We start from the raw sequence: 21994 nt of genomic DNA, 5'->3' as shown, positions 1-21994 counted from the left end.
TATTCTTTTTTTCAAAATCCTTCTAACTTGCACTTCAACAATTTAGGGTGTGGTTGGGATTTCTTATTTAAGTGAAAAAGGACCTTTTGTTTTAATTTATGAATTTTTTTAAAAAAAGTTAAAAAAAAATGTTTGGATTAGCTTATGTGTTGAAGAAAACCAAAATAACTAAAAAGAACATTTTTTTTAAAAGAAATATAATGAGTCTTGAGGGTTAGAAGGGTATAATAGGTAAATCAAACTCATTAAATTAATAAGTTAGATTCCTAACTTTTCAAAACCTATTTATTTTGCCTTGCCCATAAGTTAAAACACATAAGGTCTTATGGTTTGTCAAACACCTTATACACCTTATTAACTTTTCAAAACGTTTATAAGTTATAAGTTGATGAAAATAAGGAATCCCAAACACCTCCTTAACCCCGGTCATCTTCATTTTGAAAGGATAGACATCATAGCACTAAACCATCATCCAATATCATGAAAATAATTATTTTAATTATCTTTTTTTAATGGCAAACGAAGAAAATTCTAGCTACCTGGAGTAATGCAATGACAAAATGCAACCTTATACGTCCGCAATCACAGATAGCGTTTGGTAGCTCAAGCCCGCTATCTCAATTTCCAGTGAAAACTCATCTGAATGCCCACTTTGGTAAAACCTAGTTAGGATTGATTCATATTTGTGACCTTACGAACTCCAGCCCAAATCTCTACTTCCCCTTCGAACCAGTTGAGCTCATTGGCTGTAGTTTTTTATTAGAACGGCTTCGGCATAGAAGCTAAAAAGACTTGACATTTATGCGGTTTTGTTCAACTGTTTTAGAATACAATTTACAAATTATTACAAGAAAGTACAATGTATTATATAAATATATAGCTTATAGGCGTAGGTTTTGGCCTTAAACATTTACACACTTTGATCTTAAAAATATAAAGGATGAGCAACCAATCACATATGATATCCCAAACCGTTAGATGTGTGTAACGCGACCAAGCCCCTTGTCACATCAAACAAAGAGACCCGCCATCCATTACGCACATGACATTTTTGAGGTGTGTGAGGTGAAAGCGTGAAGTGAGAGCCGGACTTGATAAAAGCTTTATAAAAAGTTTGATATTTAAAGTTCAAAACATGATTACACTATTTAGATATACCGGTGTGTATATTTGGTTAATAGCACGCTATACTACTCTAAAATCCACTTGCTAACGCCTTTGAATACCTTGCTAGTTTTTATGTCCTGTCTTTGTTGGTTTTGAAAGTAAAGAATTAGTTATAGCGCTAATTGCTGTTTAGTTTGTGATTTCAAAATAAAAGCTTAGAATGAAACTGATCATGCTATTTATTTAATCTAACCCCATGATAATAATTAATAACTAATACAATAATAATGACGAATATTCCTAACCCAAGTTGATAATTTGAAAGTGTATTATTAATATGTTAAATAATTATAGTTATTTTAATGATTTTTTAATCATTATTATTTTGAGCAATCCTAGGATAAACATACAAAAACAGGTTATATTTTATATCAATGAAAAATTCTTAAAAAGATAAATGACATAAGTCGACGATTTTTGTGTATGTTAGGTATGTACCTTTTAATTTAGAGAGCCTCGTTGTTTCATTTTGGAAAGACCATGTTTTTTTAATCGGGCTCATGCTGGCTTCAAATTTTGGTTTAGGTGTTTCCCTGGAAAATCATACCGTCGACTGTCACTTGACAAACGTTACAAGAGCATAACTCTCTGGTGTAACATACATTGGGACTAAAACCGGGGGGGGGGGGGGGGGGGGTGGCTTCGATTCGAATTAACAACCTCATAAGACCTAGCTCAAATCCTAAATTGTCAATATCCACTCAAAGTGTCATCAGCGAGGATCAAATTTGGGTCGGCATTGAAGAACCAAAAACTTCTATCACGAGGCCACAAATGGTGGATACATTAAAAGTAATCTATATATATATATATATATATATATATATATAACAAAAGCCCTTGATAATATTTACAAAATCAATATTTTAATGGATATAAATATTTTTAAAACAGATTTAAAAAAAATTCGATTACGTCAGCTATTAAACTGTATTTTGACTTAAATAATTGTTTTAAAAACTATGGTATGTTAATTTTGATTTTAAAGGCAAATAGAAAACTATATATTACACATATTTCAAAGTATATATATACGACATCGTTGGTTAAGTTCACGGCAAAGATGTTAAATGCATATGTGGTTATAGGGATCGAGCCCAGGACCTCCATATTTACAATAAACCACTTTTGTCATCACACCACGGGATACTTAAAAAATGTTAAAATGTTATTTATACTTTTGTTTTACAAAATTCTTAAATTAACATTCTCAAATGTTTAATAAATATAATATAGATTAGAAGTTTTTATATAATGTTAAAATGTCATTTCTACTTTTATAACATGGTAAGATAGTTAGGCTATGTGTAGTGAGGGGCTATAAATTTGGGCGAATTGTGGCACGTGCCGCCCAGTCAACAAGGGGTGAGAATTTGTTTTTGTGGTGTAATGATGTATGGGCTAAAAATAGTAATATAAATATATATATATATATATATATATATATAATGAGTATCATTACAGAACTGTTAAATTATTTAAGAACTTGAAAGAACCCATGAAAACTAAAGTTTTTTATAAAAAAATTTGTATGTTAATGTAAGTTGAGTGTAGCTTTATCGTTTTTTATATCTATATTTACGATTACAATTTTGAAAATTAGGTTTTATACATATCTATGTTTTGTTTTACACATATGTAAATTTGTTAGTACATAAATTATACACATATGTAAACTTGTTATTTATGTATGTAATAAAAATTTTTTATATAAAGTATGATAAAACTACTCTTAAATAATGTTAATATATAAAAAAAAAATTAAAAAAATGTTTGATTGTGTAGAGTTCCTAAGAGTTCTTAACTTTTTTAGAGTTCTTAAATGATACTAACCATATATATATATATATATACTAGTTTTTATCCCCCCTATTACGGAAGCTATTTTATATTACTCGTTTTTAATAGTTATATATTTTTTTGGGTTTAATTTTATTTATTGTAATGAAATTTATAATATACTTAAAGTTTGATGATAAAAAGGTTTCACAAATAACTAAGATGTTATAACCCGGTTTAAAAGTTATCTGGGTTTGATAAGACCCAAGACCAGCTTATTTTTTTTTTACTATAAAATTGTTCTTAATTATAAATAATTTTTAGTATATCCTATTTTATAGGTTTTTCACATCAATAATTAGGTGAGAATAATTTTTAATTTAATGAGATGTTATAACCTATTTAAGGAATATTTGGATTTGGTAAAACTAATGCCCGTGAATTCGGGTCAAATGCATGAGAAGTTTCCAATTAAAAATCAAGCAAATCTGATAACTCCAAAAAAAGAGGGAGCGACCACATCACGACACTTAAGATTTTTATGTTTTCGTTTTTATATATTATAGATATATAAAACACATAATAATACAATAATAATAAAACCTTTTGTCCTCCCGGCGACAAATACCCCCCGCCCCAATTTCACCCAAATTTGCCCTTAAAATCGCCCATTACGTATAGTCTTAAGGTATAGATTATAGAATATGATATTAGGGATTTAATACTTGTTGAAGGTAACGTTTATTGGAAATAACCTTCAATCAAAGAATGTGATTATCGTATACCCCTCTCACCATACCTATTCCTTAGGCCCGCCCTACAATCAATTAGCCCTAAGAAATTTTCTTTCAACTCACTGAAAAAGTTAACAAACAGCCTATAAAAATTAATACTCTCTAATTTCTATGAACATATTCTCATAATGCTACAAAATAAAATTAAATGCCCCTTACAACAGAAAATTGTCCCGTTAAAACTCTTAGCTGGCCACCCTGCCCCCAGTTAGGACCCTACGCCGTTTCCCAGGCGCGTGAGGTCCACAGCAGCCACTCTGCTAATTGCTAAATCTGTTCAAGCAGCCTAAGTGGTCATCTTATAATATTTTAATTAATGTCATCCTCTCAATTATTACATTAACCCTTAATATTTAAAACCAACACTTGCTTCCTAAGTTTATTTCATCCCATAGGTGTGCCGAGTGTTTTTTCGTTTCTTAGACGTCGTTTTAGCTTAATTTATTAGGCATATATAAGTATGCTTTTATTATTACAACAATTATATGTTTTATTTCACTTAATTATATTTGCTAATACCGCCAATAAAAATCAATGTTTTTGTAACCAAGGCAAATAGGCAATTCTAAGATAGGTCATCTCACCTGTCTACGGACTGGACCGGTCTGACTATTTAGAGAACTGAATTAAAGCACAATCAATTGAAATCTTACAAAATTATATTTATAGTTAAAACAAGATATAAAACAGTGTTATCTTTCGGTGTACATTTGCGATATAAAATATGAATTTGAAATAAACTAATAGAAGTAAAAATGGGTCAAAGCCAAAGAAAGATTTCCTAATTCCCATAGAAGTTGTTGGCGGTATTGGTCGAACATGAATGATTGGCTAACCAAAACCGGTCCGCACTGTAACCAAAGGGTCTAAAACACCCGGCTCACTATTTTACACATTAATAGTCTTGATTAGGTAAGGTCTATTATCGGTCCGATTGGATTCTAAACCGAGAACGTGTCTAAAAATAAATGTAGATGCAAGTTAATGTATGCTATGTTTCCGCTTACTTATTCAACTATCCAATTGAAAATTATGATGTGTGCCTAATTTGTTTGAATTGATTCTCATTCTTATTTAGGCATGTTTCTTATTAAATGATCTATAACTTTAAGATGTTTACAACTCAATATGTTATCAAAACTAATACGTGAACAATTCAATTTCAAAATAAATAGATCATATATATAAATAAACAAATAAAAACTTTACTTTATAATTAAAAAAATACCAATATAACTAGAGAATACTTTGGATTGAAAAAAATTCGGATTCCCGGATGTCATTTATATATAGCTTGATAACCCAATCATGTTCGTGTTGACATGTTTAACTAAATACGCCGACCCACAAAATTGTTTAAAATTAACGTGTAAATATGCATTTAACTCAATTATTAAAACCCATTAACTTGTCTGACAAATTCAGAAAAGTTAAATCACATGGCTCATGTTTCAGTAACGACAACACGAGAAACATGTTAATACTATTTTGAAAACCAACCGTTATGTATAGTTAAAGTATTATGGTAAGATGGACGGTGAATTAAGTTGACTCGATCACTTTATCAAATCAAGAAACACGTGAAATATAACATCACAACACACACTTTCGGTCAAATACCTTGATAATAAACTTTTACAAGGACCAAAAACACAAACTCCCAAAACTTAAATGTCCAAATTGTTATTCTTTGTATTCTTCATTTCTTCATCCCCACATCCAATGGTTTTGACTGTCAAAAAACTGAAAAAGCATAACCCACACACCAAAAGCTGACTTGGCCATCCCTGTGCCAGCTCATCACCAATTTCATCTTCCACAACAAGAAACAGTGTACTCTGCCACCCCATAAATACCCCTCACCATTCTCCAATCTCCTTCAACTTTCTCTCTCTAAAAACCCATAATAAAAATTAAAAATGGTGCATTATCAAAGATACATCCAACTAAGAAAAGGTGTCACAGTAGCAGCAACTTATGTTGATGAAGAAGATGCATGTGTTCATATAAGTGGATGCAACAAGAAATCAAAACCCAAGCTTTTGTTCTTTCTTTTGTTTTGCACACTTCTTTCTTCTTGCTTGATTCTTGCCCCACATCTTCTTCCTTTCCCCACACCCACTCTCTCTCTTTTATGTAAGCTTTCTCTCTCTAAAACCAACACTTTGCTTCTGTCTTGTTCTTTTGTAATAAGTTAATGTTTCTTTGTCATGTTTTACAGATCCATCTGGTGAACAACAAGACTCCATTTCTGGTTCAAACACTAATATTTGTTCATCTGTCTCAAATGGTTAGTTACTAAAACTGAAAATTGGATTTTAAATTTTTAATAACACAAACTATGACATATTATTGACCGATAATAATCCATACCGTTAGTTTAATTATTGTTGGTCATAACTTTCATTTTTATCGGCAAGCATACCCCTGACAGCGTAAAGTATATACGCCATTGATTTACATTTGATTTTGACTCCGATTCCGTTAAAAAAAAAGGTACAAGCGAAAATTAGGTGGAAATTAATTGCATATTTACGATTATTATGCTACCAGGATTGCGCTTGACAATGAAAGTGAAAGTCATGATTGTCAACGGTTATATTGATATACGGATTATTATTATTATTATCGAGGGTTTTTTTCCAATTCAAATAGGGTTTTAATCTGATTAAATTTAATGTTATTTTATAAAAGGGTTGCAACGTAACTTGTTGCGCGTTTGTCTGACACTTTATTGTACAAGAAATCTTTTTAATTTATTTTTTTCAATCTGATTTACAGGAACTATGTGTTGTGACAGAACTAGTATTCGAACAGATGTGTGTTACATGAAAGGCGATATAAGAACAGATTCTTCATCGTTTTCGGTGTTTCTTTACAACACCAAGAACTCCGGCGCCGGCGGGGAGCAACTCCGGCGAGAAAAGATCCGGCCGTACACTCGGAAATGGGAGGCATCAACTATGGCAACAATTGACGAACTTACCCTTATTGTCAAGAACTCAAATACTTCAACCATTGGTGGTAATGATCACAATGATCATAAATGTGATGTGAATCATGATGTTCCGGCGGTGTTCTTCTCCACCGGAGGGTACACCGGAAATATTTATCACGAGTTTAATGACGGGTTGATTCCGCTTTATATTACCTCGCAGAAGTATAACAAGAAGGTTGTGTTTGTGATTCTTGAGTATCATGATTGGTGGATAACGAAATACTCGAATATCCTTACGCATCTGTCGGATTACGAACCGATTGATTTTACCGGAGATAAGCGAACACACTGTTTCCCGGAGTCGGTTATCGGGTTACGAATTCACGATGAGCTCACGGTTGATTCGTCGTTAACCGGTGGTAAAACGATTAACGATTTTCGTAAGATTTTGGATAAAGGGTATAGGCCGAGAATCGAGGGTTTAATTCAAGAAGAGCGAGAAAATTCGGGGTCGAGAAACCCGATTGGGATGGTTGGAAGACCCGAGAAACCGAAGCTTGTGATCATATCGAGAAACGGGTCACGGGCGATAATGAACGAGAACGAGTTGGTGAAAATGGCTTCGAAAATTGGGTTTTCGGTTACGGTGCTAAAGCCAGAGAGGACTTCCGAGCTTGCGAAAATTTATCGGGAGCTTAACTCGAGTGATGTCATGATTGGGGTCCACGGGGCCGCCATGACTCATTTCTTGTTTATGAAACCGGGATCGGTTTTTATTCAAGTTGTACCTTTGGGTACAAATTGGGCTGCAGAGACGTATTATGGTGAGCCCGCGAAGAAGCTTGGGTTGAGATATATTGGGTATGAGATTCTTCCTCGAGAGAGCTCGTTGTATGATGAATATGAAAGTAATGACCCGGTTTTAAGAGACCCGAATAGTGTAAACGATAGGGGGTGGGAATTCACAAAAAAGATTTATCTTGATCGACAAAAAGTGAGGCTAAATCTCGTGCGATTTAGAAAGCGTTTGGTTCGTTCGTATATTCATACGATGTCGAAGAGGAATGAGATGGTCCGGTCACAATAATAAGATCAAGAAGATTGCAACACATAACGAAAGTAGTAGGGTGGAGTTGGAACCCAATGTATAAGTTTAGGGGGTTGAATGATTGTATATGAGTATATTGTAGGAAAAATAGATAAAATGTTTACTATATTTTTTAATTCTTTTATTTCATGTTTGAGTAAGAACATTCTTTTACTAATACATATATTACATACAACGACAGTATTCATGTTTAGTAATTGATTGCAAGCATAGTGTCTACAAAGATCAGGCAGAGTGTGTTCGATTATCCAAGTGTTAATTATTTCATCATGGTACTGTTTATTGAAATGGATCCCTAGTTTTATCCCGTCATTGACTCATCAAAGTATAACCTCATCTATCGACCACAATCAAACTACTCTAACCCAATTTTAAATCATGTAATGTCCAGGTTGACGTGCACACCAAACTATAAGAAACATGATTTAAAATAATGGGACAATAAATATATTCCCCCTTCTAAATGCGTTTATCTTTAAATCATGCTTAAATAGCATTATACATCATGCATGAAGAAACACTAAGTGACCCCGGGCAGATTACGGATAATCTGGGGGTTAAATAGATGTTTCCCACGAGGATGAGGTCCAGCAAAGAAAGTTGTTCTTCAGGTGACCTGCAAAACAGACACCGTAAGCTCGTCACTGAGAAGGGGGGGGGGGGGTTCCTCCTTGTGACCACCCTCCGGCGTGAGAATCAGACTAGATTGCTCTGAATATAAGTGTATATTAAGAGATTGCTAGAGAAGATAAGATAATGAGATATCAGATGATGTCCTTACCACTAGGAACTGAACATTTCCTGCTGCTGTAGGAAATGGGCCTGTCACATCGATGGCCCACTTCTGAAATGGCCATGAAGAGGTGACTGGAACAAGTTCATTCTTCGGGCGATGCGTGTTGGGTGTGTAGAACTGACAAGACCTGCACTTTCTGATGTATGCCAGCGCATCCGTATGCATCCCCAGTCAAAAGTATCCCGCGTTGTTTAGCTTAGCTACAACAGCGCGTGGACCTGCGTGTACTCCACAGATGCCTTCGTGTACTTCCCTTAGGAGGTAGTCAGCATCTTGGTTGTCCACACATCTTAAGAGTGGGCCAAGAAAGTTACGTCTGTAAAGGATGTCATCGATGAGTTGATATTCAGTGCTTTACAGCGTAGTTTTCTTGCCTGTGTTTTTGACTCTGGTAGTGTACCTGCCGCAAGGTATTTTATTATTGGTGTCATCCACGTTTCTGTGCCGGTTTGGATGACACAAATTTCCTTGTGCGGGACTGAAGGTGCATCGAGGAGTTCAATGCGGATGTCCTTTCCCAAGTGGGTGAAGGCTAATGATGCAAGCTTGCTTAACGCATCCGCAGATTTGTTTTCACTACGCTTGACGTGTATGACTTTGCAATCGTTAAAATCGCGCATAAGGGTTTTTGCTTGTGCGAGGTATAGGGCCATTGTGTCGTTCACGGCCGTGTACGTCCCGTTGATTTGGTTGGCTACTAACATGGAATCCACGTGGGCTTCCAAGTGTTTCACTCCCATCTTACGCGCAATTCTCAGCCCGGCCAAGAATGCTTCATACTCGGCTTCGTTATTCGTACTTGGAAAATCCAGTCGAATAGCGTAAGTGTATTCTTGGCCTGCTGGGTTGGTTAGTTTCAGCCCTGCGCCTGAACCCTCGTTACTGGCTGCTCCATCAGTGTAGAGTCGCCAGACATCATTGATGTCCTGTGCTGGAGAGGGTTGAGCCTCTTCCTGTCACTCTTTTTCCCGCGATGCAGGCACTTCCGCAATAAAGTCGGCCAAAACCTGGCCTTTTATGGCTGGTCTTGGCTTATACTTTATCGCGTATTCCCCCAACTCAATTGCCCATTTGGCTAGGCGTCCCGATAACTCTGGTTTGTGTAGAACGTTTGCAAGTTTGAAGTTTGAGAGAATGGTGATTGGGTGACCCTGGAAATATCGTCTTAACCTGCGTGAAGCGTGTATAAGTGCTAAGACTAATTTTTCGAGGGTAGAGTACCGGGTTTCTACGTCTGTTAGGATACGGCTGACATAATAGATTGGCATATGGATGCCTTTCCGTTCAACTAGCAGAACCGCTCCGGTTGCTCTATCTGTTGCGGAAAGGTATAGGATTAACTCCTCCCCCGCTTTTGGTGCTGTGAGCGTTGGGAGTTCGATCAAGCGTGACCGAATCTCCTGAAAAGCTGCTTCCGCTTCTGGTGTCCAGCGGAAGTGCGTTTTCTTTAAACAGTTTCTCAACGTTGAAACGAAAGGAAACGACTTATCCGCGTGGTTTGCCAAAAAGCGATTAAGTGCGACTAGTCGTCCATTCAGTGTCTGAGCCTGTTTGATGGTAGTAGGTGATTCCATTTTGATAATGGCTTCGACCTTTTCAGGGTTAGCTCTGAAGCCATCTTTAGTGACGATGACCCCCAAGAACTTCCCTTCTTCCATTCCAAAGGCACACTTGCTCGGGTTGAGCTTCATGTTTATCTTCCTGAGCGTGTTGAAAGTTTCTTCGATGTCTTTCAACATCGCTTCTGCGTCAGGGCTTTTGATGACCAAGTCATCCATGTAGACTTCCAAGTTCCTCCCAATTTGGGCATGAAACTGGTTGTCCATCAGGCGTTGGTATGTGGACCCGGCATTCTTAAGTCCAAATGGCATCATTTGATAACAAAATGTGCCATCGGGCGTCCGAAAAGCGGTTTTGTCCTGATCATCAACGGCCATGTGGATTTCATGGTACCCCTTATACGCATCCAGGAAGCATTTAAGGCGAAACGGTGCTAACGAATCCACCTTAAGATCAATTTCGGGTAACGGATTGGGGCATGCTTTGTTTAAGTCCTTGAAATCTATGCACATGCGCCATTGTTTGTTATTCTTCGGTACCATAACGGGATTTGCAACCCATGTTTGATATCTGCTAACGCGTACGATGCCTGCGTCAAGGAGTTCCTTGACTTGGGTTCTACACGCGTTAGTTTGTTCTGGCCCCATTACTCTGCGCTTTTGTACGACTGGTGTAACAGCTGGATCGCACTTGAGCTTATGCTCTGCCTTACTTCGGGGTACACCAGTCATGTCAGCTGGTGTCCACGCGAAGATGTCAGCGTTTTTCTGTAGTAAGCGTTTGAGTAAGGTGCGTGTGGGATCAACAACTGTTGGGCCAATGGTAACGGCATGGTCAGGGTATTTGCCATTGAAGGCCCATCTTTCCGGTTCGGTGATGGTTGGTTTAGCCATCTTTGGTTTGAGTTTAGATGAGACAGATGCGATGCATACCTGGGGAATGCCGGTGATCATCGCTACACCCTCAGCTGTTGGCCATCCCATCATGCCGTGGACTGAAGATACCACGGCGTTGAATCTTGCCATCTCGTCTCTTCCGAAGAGAATGTCGTATGTGTGGTGTGGCTTCCTCATCACGACAAAATCCACATCTTCTGTGCGTGAGTGATTCCCATCCGTAAGAGTGACGGGGAAAGATAGGATACCCAAGGGGGTGTTTGTGCTGCCGTCGAACCCTTCCATCGAGGCGTAGACCGTTTCCAGGCGTTCCTTGTCTTCGTCATCTAGCTTGTCGAAGAACTGTCTGTACATCACCGTTGACGAGGCGCCGTTGTCAGCAAGAGTGCGAGAAGTGATGTAGTGCCCCAGCTGGCTTTTGATGACGATAGGGCCTTCTTTGCTGGGTCCTCCTGGCACTCGCGGGAAGCGCACCTCAGCTTCCTTCCACGCGCATGGTTCTGTCGCTCGCCTTTTTCTTCCTCTGATGTTGCCATGAACCATGTTGATGCTGATGTCAACGGGCTTTCGTCCGTTGCCTCTGTACCGGTTATCATTCCTTCCTCCCTTCTTGATTGATGCCACAAGGTGTGCAAGTCTTCCATCCTTGACGAATGTTTCAACAATATCCTTCAAGGATGTACACTCCTCCGTACTATGACCTTTTGTCCCGTGAAAGTCACTGGATTTGCTTTGATCCGCATTAGGTCGCTGCCGGATCATTGGAGCTTTTGGCCATGGTAGTTTTTCGGTGGCAAATATCTCCGTGACGCTTTTGGTGAGTGGCGTCCACCGGTGTTTTCGGCTTGAAGGATGTGTGTTATCCCTTCCGCCAACAAGAGGGCGAGAGCTGGATGAGGTGTCAAAGTTTACCCTTGACTGCCAAATACCTAGCTTCCTCTTTTTGTTCTGCCGGGCGATCCGAACATTGTTTTCTCTAGTCCTTTGCGTGTAGAGGTGTGTACTCTGGGGAAGATCCCTTCCCAGTTGCTTCTCCGTCTCGGCAAAGCGCTTGGCCGCCGTCATGATGGCATCCCATGTGGATGGCATGCCGTCCTTACCCGTCAATGTGCGGATAAGCTCTGGGTATTCGGCGCCCTGGATGAAAGCGGCTCGAACAAGATCTTCACTTATGTTGCCCAGACTCAGCTTTTTGGAGTTGAAGCGAGTGATGAAGTCTAGTAAAGATTCATCCTCCTCTCTAACGCAGTTGAGGATCGTCCACTGTTCTTCAGTATATTTCCTCTATTGGCTGAAGTGTTGGCTGAACTTGTTCTGAAAGTCCGCCCAATCATAGATGTGGTGGACCGGTAAACGATCGAACCATGCCCTGGCCGCTCCAACCAGAGTCATCTGGAACATATAACACCACGTGGGTTCCGTCCAGTTACTGACGGTTGCCCCCGCAATGAATCTGTTCAAGTGGTCGTCTGGGTAGGATAGACCATCATAAGTGCCGATGTTGGACATTTGTTTGGCACTTCTCGGGGCGATTGCTTCCGCAATGTCCCTTGCAAACTTGGACTTTCATGCATTTGCAGCAGTTGGTCTAAAGGTTTTGGAGAAGTCACGTGGGTTTCTCCCCGCGTTCGTTGGTTTAAAGATTTCTCCAAAATTCCTTGTCGGTTGGAAGTCCGTTTCCTTACGCTTCCCTTTTGCCTTATGGCGAGGGTTTGCGTCGGTATCGGATTCTTCCCGCTCATCGTCCGAGTACTCGCACTCACTGTTCATGTTGAGATGTTGGCGAGTACTCCGAATTCGTCAGCCTGTTGAAGTGAACGCAAGCGTTCATCCAACTCAGCTTGGAACTCTTTCTGACGTGCTTCAGCCCACGCCTTAACTTGATCGAGTGTTTGGCGAGGGACCCTCGTCCGTTTCTCCAACTGGGCATCAGTGAACCCCAGTGAAATATTGTTTACTGCACTTGTCCCGGCTTGGGTAACCGGGGTAGTGTTCGTAAAATTTGTATAACCGCCGGTGTTCCCCCCAGTTGCTGGGGTTGTGGTTACCGGGGTTTCTTGGTCACTTACTGGCTTTGGGACCCGAGTAACGTTAACCATTTCTTCAGAAATTTTGAAAAAACTAAGAATTAGTTCTAGCTTTTATGCACGGATGGCGCCAATGAAGAAACACTAAGTGACCCCGGGCAGATTACGGATAATCTGGGGGTTAAATAGATGTTTCCCACGAGGATGAGGTCCAGCAAAGAAAGTTGTTCTTCAGGTGACCTGCAAAACAGACACCGTAAGCTCGTCACTGAGAAGGGGGGGGGGGGGTTCCTCCTTGTGACCACCCTCCGGCGTGAGAATCAGACTAGATTGCTCTGAATATAAGTGTATATTAAGAGATTGCTAGAGAAGATAAGATAATGAGATATCAGATGATGTCCTTACCATTCCAAGGTGTTGGAGTATTTATAGCCGAAGGTAGGTTTCCAAGAAGGTACAGCCGGCTGAATAGTATCCCTGTTCTACCAACAGTGGGCTACGCGCAAGCCATGCTGGTTGGTGGATAGGCTGCGGCCGATAGTGACAAGGCCGGCTGTATACTGTTCCTTTACTGCCGGCTATGCACTGTTCCACCAACTGTAGGCTACGCACGTCTCACAGTGAGGGTTGGTGAGTAGGCAGCGGCTAATAGTGACAAACAGTACTAGAGGGTGCTCCTCCTCGTACTATTGTCGGTGACCTGTCACCCCTGTGATTGGTTCATGGGCTGTTTTGGTCAGATCGTCTATTCTGCCCATACCTTGGCAGGTATAGTACAAAATATCTTCCAGAAGCATACGGACTGGCTCATTTGGGCGGGAGTATTCCCGCCTTGCTCATTCCTTCAGGTGACATTACTGAAGTATCGACTTAGTGCCTTGTGCGTGTAGCCTTGCTATCAGTGCGGGTAGCCTTCCCTGATGGCTTGTATCCGCAGCTGCGGGAACAAGCAGGGTACTTCACCATTGGGAGGCTTTCCCTGCGGGAACAGCTGGCGTACTGCGCGTAAGGTCTTCTCTGAGCATGGTGGGTCCTGTGGAAGCAGTTGGTCCTTGCGCAGACGTCCCTCTTCAAGGTGAGTCTTGCGGGTCCAACTGGGCTCTGCTGGGACCTACCTCTTCAATGCATTAAAAGCATGTATTTCGGGATGTATAGTTAACCCGTTTACATAGTAGTCCATTTACAACCATCAATGAAATATAATTTATCAACATTTTTAACTTGTTTACGTAAGTGGATTAGATGATTCATGTGTCCATATTATAGTTTAGTTTTTTTTTAAAGTTTTTTTGTATTAAACAAAGTTTGACTTAATCTAATCAATTAAGAATCACATAAAACAAATAAAAGGATATAATTACAATAAAGAGACAGGTAAGCGGGCAACAAGCTACGCCGTCACCCACTTTTGAATGACAAAACCGATCCTACTGAAAACTAAGTTATCGTTCTTCGGCGTCGTTAAGTACTGTGCACTACCCGCTGAACTCTTTTTCAGAAACGTAGCAGTATCGGGGGTAAGAGACCCAAATGTATCGAAAGCAAAATGAATGAAGGCGTGTTGATTCTCAACACATGCCTCTCGTGTTTAGCAATTTTTCCTGCTTATGCATTTAGCACTACTTGCCTAACAATAAACCCGGTGTCTCTAAGCCCGTGGGACACCCCAGTAAGATCCAGTGGTCCACACAAGCATGCTTCCCCCGCCCATCCAAACACAAGAATGTTCGTTGATTGAAGAGTAGACTTTCCTTCACGCGGATCCGACAATAAATTCACAGGAGCGTCTTTTTTTTTCCGAGATTCCCGCCCATTTTAACACATCACAAAGCACATCCTTAACCAAATTTGTCTAATATTTGAACCCTTGGTGCAATGAACCGCATGTTCACCAAAATTATCTACACAAACTCTACTGCATACCGGGTATGGCTAATCAACTGGGAATAGTGTGATCATTAAATGATATTTAAGAATGACCCGATACTCCACTGCTGACATGTGTTGGCATAACCCTTCGATGATGTTGACAGTCAAAAAGTCTTGAGCCTGAGAAGCCTGAAGACATTATAATACCGCTCTCTGACTAGCGGACATGCCAAACTTTAAGTTTTAACACAACTAATTATCAAAATCACGCGTCGTACTTGGTTGTTTTTGATGGATTGTGTTACCTACTCTTAATAAAACTAGCATAGATAATGACGTTTTAAAAAGAAAATATTAAAATGTCATTTGTATGCAAAATGATGTTGTTCTTAGTGCTTTCTAAATTGTAATTTGTTTGGTCGCTTTGATGACAAAGAATCTTATTATTGTTGATAAAACAATTGGGGTTTGAGCTGGTTTTAGATTCCAGGGAAAATGGGGATTGTACTTTATACTTCGTTAGTTGTGTCCCATTGGTTGGTTTGGAAGTGGGGTGTCATTGTTTTTTTCTTCTTTATCTGGTTTTTGTGAACGTTACTATGCACAGCTTTTTCTATTTTTTTCTTCAACTTTAAAGACAAATATCTTTTTCTAGATACAACTTTTTTCTCACTTTTTTTTTGTAAGGCCATGTGTAGTGGAGGGGCTACAATTGGGGGAGAATTGTGACACGTGGCGCCCAGTCAGCATGGAGTGAAAATTTGTTTTTAGGATGTAATGATGTAGGGGCAACAAGTTGGACCCACACTGTCTTTTTTATTATTTTCTTTTTATAATTAAACTAATTAAATAAAAACCAATTTATTTAAATAATTAAATAAAAATGTATTAAAATTAAAAAATAAATACAAAAAAATACATAAAACTAATAAAAACACACAAATAATAAAAATAAATTATAATAAAAAACACACCACAACAAATAAAAAAACTAATCTATTCGTCTTCATCTTCGTCTTCGTCCCCGTCCTCGTCTTCGTCCTCCTCCTCGTATTCGTCCTCCTCTCCGTCCTCATCTTCGTCCTCAATGGGACGATTATCCCACACGTGTTGAACCAAATCCGCCTTCAGTTGGTTATGTATATCACTTGATGTGAGCTGGTGAATGTTATACGTTCGTTGGTCTTGGGTTGGTTCAGGGAACTGTTCTGGATCGCTTCCTGGTATATAGTGTTGACATATTGCTTTTCCCTCGTCTTCTAAAATCATATTATGCAATATGATACACGTATACATGGCATCGCTCATTTTTGCCAACGTCCATACACGACAAGGGTTTTTCACATAATGCGAACGTTTTTTTAGAACCCCGAAACACCTCTCGATATCCTTTCTCGCGGACTCTTGCTTCTTCTTAAAATAATCTCTTTTTTCTTCGATAGGGTCTTGAAATGTCTTGACGATGATCGAGTACTAGATATATATCATCTCCCAAATAGTATCCGTGACGATAGAAGGTATCGTTGGCATAAAACTGTAAGACCGGTATGCTACGGCTGATGTAATACTCTAACACGGGTGACGCGTTGAGAACGTTTATGTCGTTGTTGGACCCGACTGAGCCGAAGTAGGCTGACCAAATCTAGAGGTCGTGTGAACAAATGGCTTGAAGACTAACCGTTGGCACTCCATGGTCACCACGAGTGTATTGACCTCGCCATGCGGTTGGACATTTGGCCCACTCCCAATGCATGCAATCTATACTCCCGATCATGCCTGGAAAAGAATGTTTGCTTTCGTGTACATCATATATGCGAGTCAGGTCGTTTGAAGTAGGAATCATCAGATAACGACGAGAGTATAATTGTATTACCCCTATACAAATAAATTATTAAACAATATTTATATTAAAAACAATAGTTAATACAAACAATTTAAATATTACCGATGCAAAAATTCTCCAACGCATCTCTTGTTGTTTTCTCAGCCATCTTTAAATACTCGTCATTGATATCGGTCGTGTTGCCGTATGCTAGTATGCGTAGAGCCGAAGTACACTTTTGGATGGCGGAGAATCCTAAATATCCTCTTGTGTCGGGTTTCTGTTGAAAATACTCATACTCCCGCTCCATATCTCCAACGATGCGCAAAAATAAACTCTAGGACATCCGAGAACGTCGTCGAAACATAGCGTCGTTAAATGTAGGTGTGTCGTCGAAGTAGTCCTTCATTAAACGAGCGTTCGCTTGCCTACGATCCCGAAGGATATATGACCGTCTACGTGGTGCCGTAGATGGAGCAGAGCCGGACACCATGTTATTGGCGACGAACCGAACCGCGTTCGTGACCTCTAAATGCTCTTCCGCCACTTGTCGATGAATCTGATGAATTCTTCGACTCTCGTTGATTAATTGATCCCAAATCTCGGCAGGGTTCGTCGAATCCGGGAAACTCATTGAGTTTGAAGAAGTATGAAAATAATAAAAATGATTGGTATTTTTATGTTTGGGTTTATGTATAATAGGGTGAAAATTGTTTAATTGGTTTGGGTTTGTGTTTGATATTTAGATTAAGTTTTTAAATTATTTTTTTATATATTTAGCCGTTACCCAACGGTAACACTATTATTATTATATTATTATTACTCAATCTCGCCGGCGACAAATACACCTCGCCCCCCGCCCCAAATCGCCCAAATATCGTACAGGGGGGCGGTGTTTGCGCCCTTAGTCGCCCAAAATCGCCCCCAACCATCGCCCATTAGACACAGCCTAAAATTTCTTCGTTCCCAGTACATCTAAACATCTAAACTAGCGATTTCATGTATTGAATCGGTTGAATCGCATCTAGAGTTAGTGTTGACCCAGATTTTTTTTGTCATGGTGGGCGACAAGGGACTTAACACTAATTTTAAAGAACGATCAAGTTTTACATACAAATAACACTAAAATTATTAAGGTATAAGCGGCCGGCCCTAGCAAACACATTAGGTTCGCCCCTGTCTAGAATTGGACTGGACTTTCAATATTTTAATAATTTTTTTTATACTTTGTTTTGTTTATACTATATTTTATATTTTACAAACTTTATGTTACCTATTCAGACTTGTAAACAAGGGTTGGTTCGATAACCAGTTTTTTGTTATTTTAATATTTTCACGTTTATTACTTGATTAGATAAAATAATTAATTTTAAATTTCAAAAAAGGAAATTTATCACTTTATGTTTGTTTTGCAATGAAGATTAATGAAAGTTAAAGTCAATGCCAATCGTTTTAGATGGTTTGTTTGTTTTTGAGACAACCTGTTTTTACACATACATGGTCGGTTATGTGTTCTATTAGTTAGAGTTAAACAAAAAAACAAACTGAAACTACTAATTTTAGTATAGAGGATAAAGTTACAAATAAAATTACAAATATTGTATACAAAAAATATTAGAGATTTACGAATTTTCAACCTTTTATTTCCATATTATGTATTATGTAATTTACTCTATCATATATATTATATCTTTATATATGTTGAACACGTTTTTTATATTTCTCATTGTGTTATAATTTAAATAAATTTATTTAGTACAACTTGTGTTTTGCACGGATACCTAACCTGGTGACTGACTATATAAACAAGGATTAGTGTTCACATGCCCGTGTCCGTGTGACTTTAAACCTCCATTTTCGTCTAAGGCTTCCATTTTCAACTTTTAGTGATTTTAAACTCCTAGTTAAATTATATAAGCCCAAAGCCTAGTGTGCTGGTGGCATTGGTGATTGTCTCATCGGGTTCAAATATGTGCAAATGCAGTTTGAATAGACGGCATTTAGATTTTAGAAAGAAAAACCTTTTAGAAGATTAAAAAAAATAACAGAAAAAGAAAAGTTCAATAAACATCAAGAAAACTATCTTTGTTACCAAACAATAACATTTCTAACCATCTTTGTATTACCGAGCATTCTACTTTCTTTCATTATACACGTAAATACCATACTCTATTTTTTAAGGATTTAGTATCTTGATCATGATACTAGGCAAACATTGTCTAGACGATGAATTATCCCAACTTTTCGCTCTTCATATCACCAATTTTTACTTTTGCTACATTTACCTTTTTAACTTGATAAGTTGATATAAACTAAACTCTAAATTGCTACAACAACATATTTTGATAATTCTATTTCTTTAAATATATCATGTTACACACGACCCTATTCATTCTTCATATATCTAAAATACCCAATATCTTATAATTAAGGCAATGCGTTGTGCAATTTCCAAGAGGGTGTGGTTCTCCCATCATGGTGGATTGGTGGCAGCTATACACCGCCACACACCGGGTACCAAGAGGGATGTGGCGCAATAGGCATGAGACCGAGGGCATAGTTATTTTTGTTTTGTTTTTTTTTAATATTAAATATATATAATCTATTCATTTATCTGTATCTCATCTTATTAACCGACAATTATATTGTACATTTCAAATTTCAATCCACTACACATATGTCCTTAGGTGTGAAATGTGAGGCAATCCAATCAGTACCTCCGTGATGTTTTTTTACTTTTCATCTTTTCACATGTGACCCTTATACTGTAGCAGGCGGCCTAATACTTTTAAATCTTAGAAGGCCACTTCATATTTAAAGTTCTAAATTTTATGTTTTTTAATCAACAAATAACTAAGAGTATGAAAAGCATTGACATCATATTCTTACTTGTATCATTAAAAACAAAGGAAATCGTACTAAAACGTAACTTCATTATAACACCTCGTCCCAAAAATGTAAGAGAAACATGGCCATCCCCCAAAATTGGGGGTTCAATATTCATCCCCCAAATTCGCCTCATCCAATTAAGTGTTGATATATATAGATATTATATTAAATTACATGGAAAAAGAGTAACTAAAAGAGAATATAGGGATGAATACGAGAAGTAAGATGTGAGAGGTTTAAAAGCTAGTTGTTATAACTTTAAGCATTGATAACTTGTAGCTAAACTATAAGGACGAGGATAAAGAATGCTACGTAAATGCTAGTAAAAGCTGGCATTGTTTTAGTAGATTGTGATAATTTCTTTATACGATAAAATAATAATTGATTAATTGGCGCCATCTATCATGCGCCATGATCCGTGAGTCAGTGACATATTATTATAAAACTAGAGATTCACGTTTGAGTAAAATATTTGTAACATGCTAAGTAAATCTATCATAATATAAAAAACATTATCTCATCACACACACACTTTATATATAAATTTCTGATAAGGTTAAGAACAGTGTTGAGGCAAGAGAAGTGACAACATGTGCGGATGCCTCCATCTAGTTTATTAACTTCAAGATAACCAACTTATATTTTTGTTTCATTTCCTTTTTAATTACTTTGAAGAGAAAACTGAAACCAAAGATGACAAAAGAAATGCCTGGGATTCTATAAACTATGAAGTATAAACTGACATGTACCCACTTCACATTATCCACACAATATATAATTATTTTACTTATAAATTCTATAACTATGAAAATACCTACTACCTTGAATTAACATAGGTTATGTGTGTGAATTAACGTGGAGGTGATTTTTGACATGTGGCGTCACGTTAACAAATAATCGGTTTTTATTTTAAAGGTGTAGTGATGTTATACTCCAAAAATCGCCCCCGATGATCCATTTAATAAAATAATAATATTCTTCTAACCTTCACCGGCGACAGGTACATATCGCATTCCCCCCATATCGCCCGGTGGGAGGGGGTGTGATTTACCGCCTAAAATCGCCCCGAATGTGAGGATTTATCGAATCACTACGGCTTGCCTTTGAGAGTGGATATAACAACATTTTCTCATATAACTAAGTAATCATTAATACTGTTATTATAGACCATGCCCTAGCCATTAGGGCTCTAGTATGAAGGCTGGGAGGTTTTCATTTAGGGGTTTTCTTATGTGGTGGTTTTGGGTATGAATTTTTGGATCGTAGATTTTTATTTAGGGGTTTCCTTCTGTGGTGGTTTTGGGTATGAAATTTTGAGTCGTAGATTTTTATTTAGGGGTTTCCTTCTGTGGTGGTTTTGGGTATGAAATTTTGAATCGTTAAACTAATAATTGATGGTTGAAATAGTTAATAGTTAGTGTTACTAACATGTATATTGGATTAAAGTACTTGTCGATCGAGAATGTAACGTTAAAGATTAAATGAGTTACCGAAAGTCAAAACACCATTAGGAAAGGAAAAAAAAAGTCAATTCTTTTATAGGTGAAGAATAAAGAGCTGACGGAGCATTCGAACTGGAATCGGGTAGCCTGCCGGCTGCCTCCTAAGAATTTAGAGTATGTGATGGTCTTATTATATTCATCATTGATTTTATTAAGTATTTAGTTTATTTATTATGTAACCTTTATATTAATGAATTAAAGTTTTTAATTAGTTAAATCCCCCCCCCCCCCCTTTGGATTCTCCTCTTCTTGGGAGTGTAAAAGGATAATATGATTGGTGCTGGGAATAACATTTTTCTTAAACAAACTTAAACTAGGTTAAATTGCCTTTGTTTTTGGCAACATTACCATCCATTGGACCATGGGGTTTATTCCAAAATACTACGCAAACTACTCTCTGACATCTTGTTACTGATGCTTCACTGTTTTATAGATAAGATTCTATGGCAACTTGACTTTTTTTTAGAGTCACACAGGTGATTCAAAAAATTTAAAAATGAAATATATATATAAATAAATATTAAATAACTTCAATATATTGAAGAGTGAAGACCTATGGAATCAAACATGTTACCTTGTCTGGGCGTCACGTATCACATCGTCAAAATATTATATATTTATGTTGGCTGAGAATTGAAAGAGAAGCATCCAAACGGACCAAACCTAAGCTGTATCTATTATTGCTCAATTGTGTATTAATATGATAGCAACTAAGTAATCAAATGTTTGTTGGATGTCACAAAAGTTACAAAATAGTCACCAGAATTTATAATTTTCATTTATAGTTCTAGACTATTTATGAATGTAACAATACTCTCTCTATATATGATTCTTGTCCACCGGATTC

The 21994-nt window shown here is 37.9% G+C and overlaps 1 protein-coding gene across 1 annotated transcript; it reads left to right on the top strand.

Moving 5' to 3' along the window:
- The first annotated feature begins 5152 nt into the window (after positions 1 to 5152).
- Positions 5153 to 7967, top strand: LOC143544375 (xylan glycosyltransferase MUCI21-like). Its single transcript, XM_077036498.1, has 3 exons — positions 5153 to 5876; positions 5962 to 6030; positions 6522 to 7967. Exons 1-3 carry the CDS (start codon positions 5660 to 5662, stop codon positions 7763 to 7765), a joined length of 1530 nt encoding a protein of 509 aa, XP_076892613.1. The 5' UTR covers positions 5153 to 5659; the 3' UTR covers positions 7766 to 7967.
- Positions 7968 to 21994: the final 14027 nt, after the last annotated feature.

The sequence above is a fragment of the Bidens hawaiensis genome, unplaced genomic scaffold (assembly GCF_021521415.1).
Source record: "Bidens hawaiensis isolate Kalapana, Puna unplaced genomic scaffold, B.hawaiensis_p1.1 tig00013539_1, whole genome shotgun sequence".
NCBI classification, from domain to species: domain Eukaryota; kingdom Viridiplantae; phylum Streptophyta; class Magnoliopsida; order Asterales; family Asteraceae; genus Bidens; species Bidens hawaiensis.
This window is presented reverse-complemented; position numbering and strand designations above follow the sequence as displayed.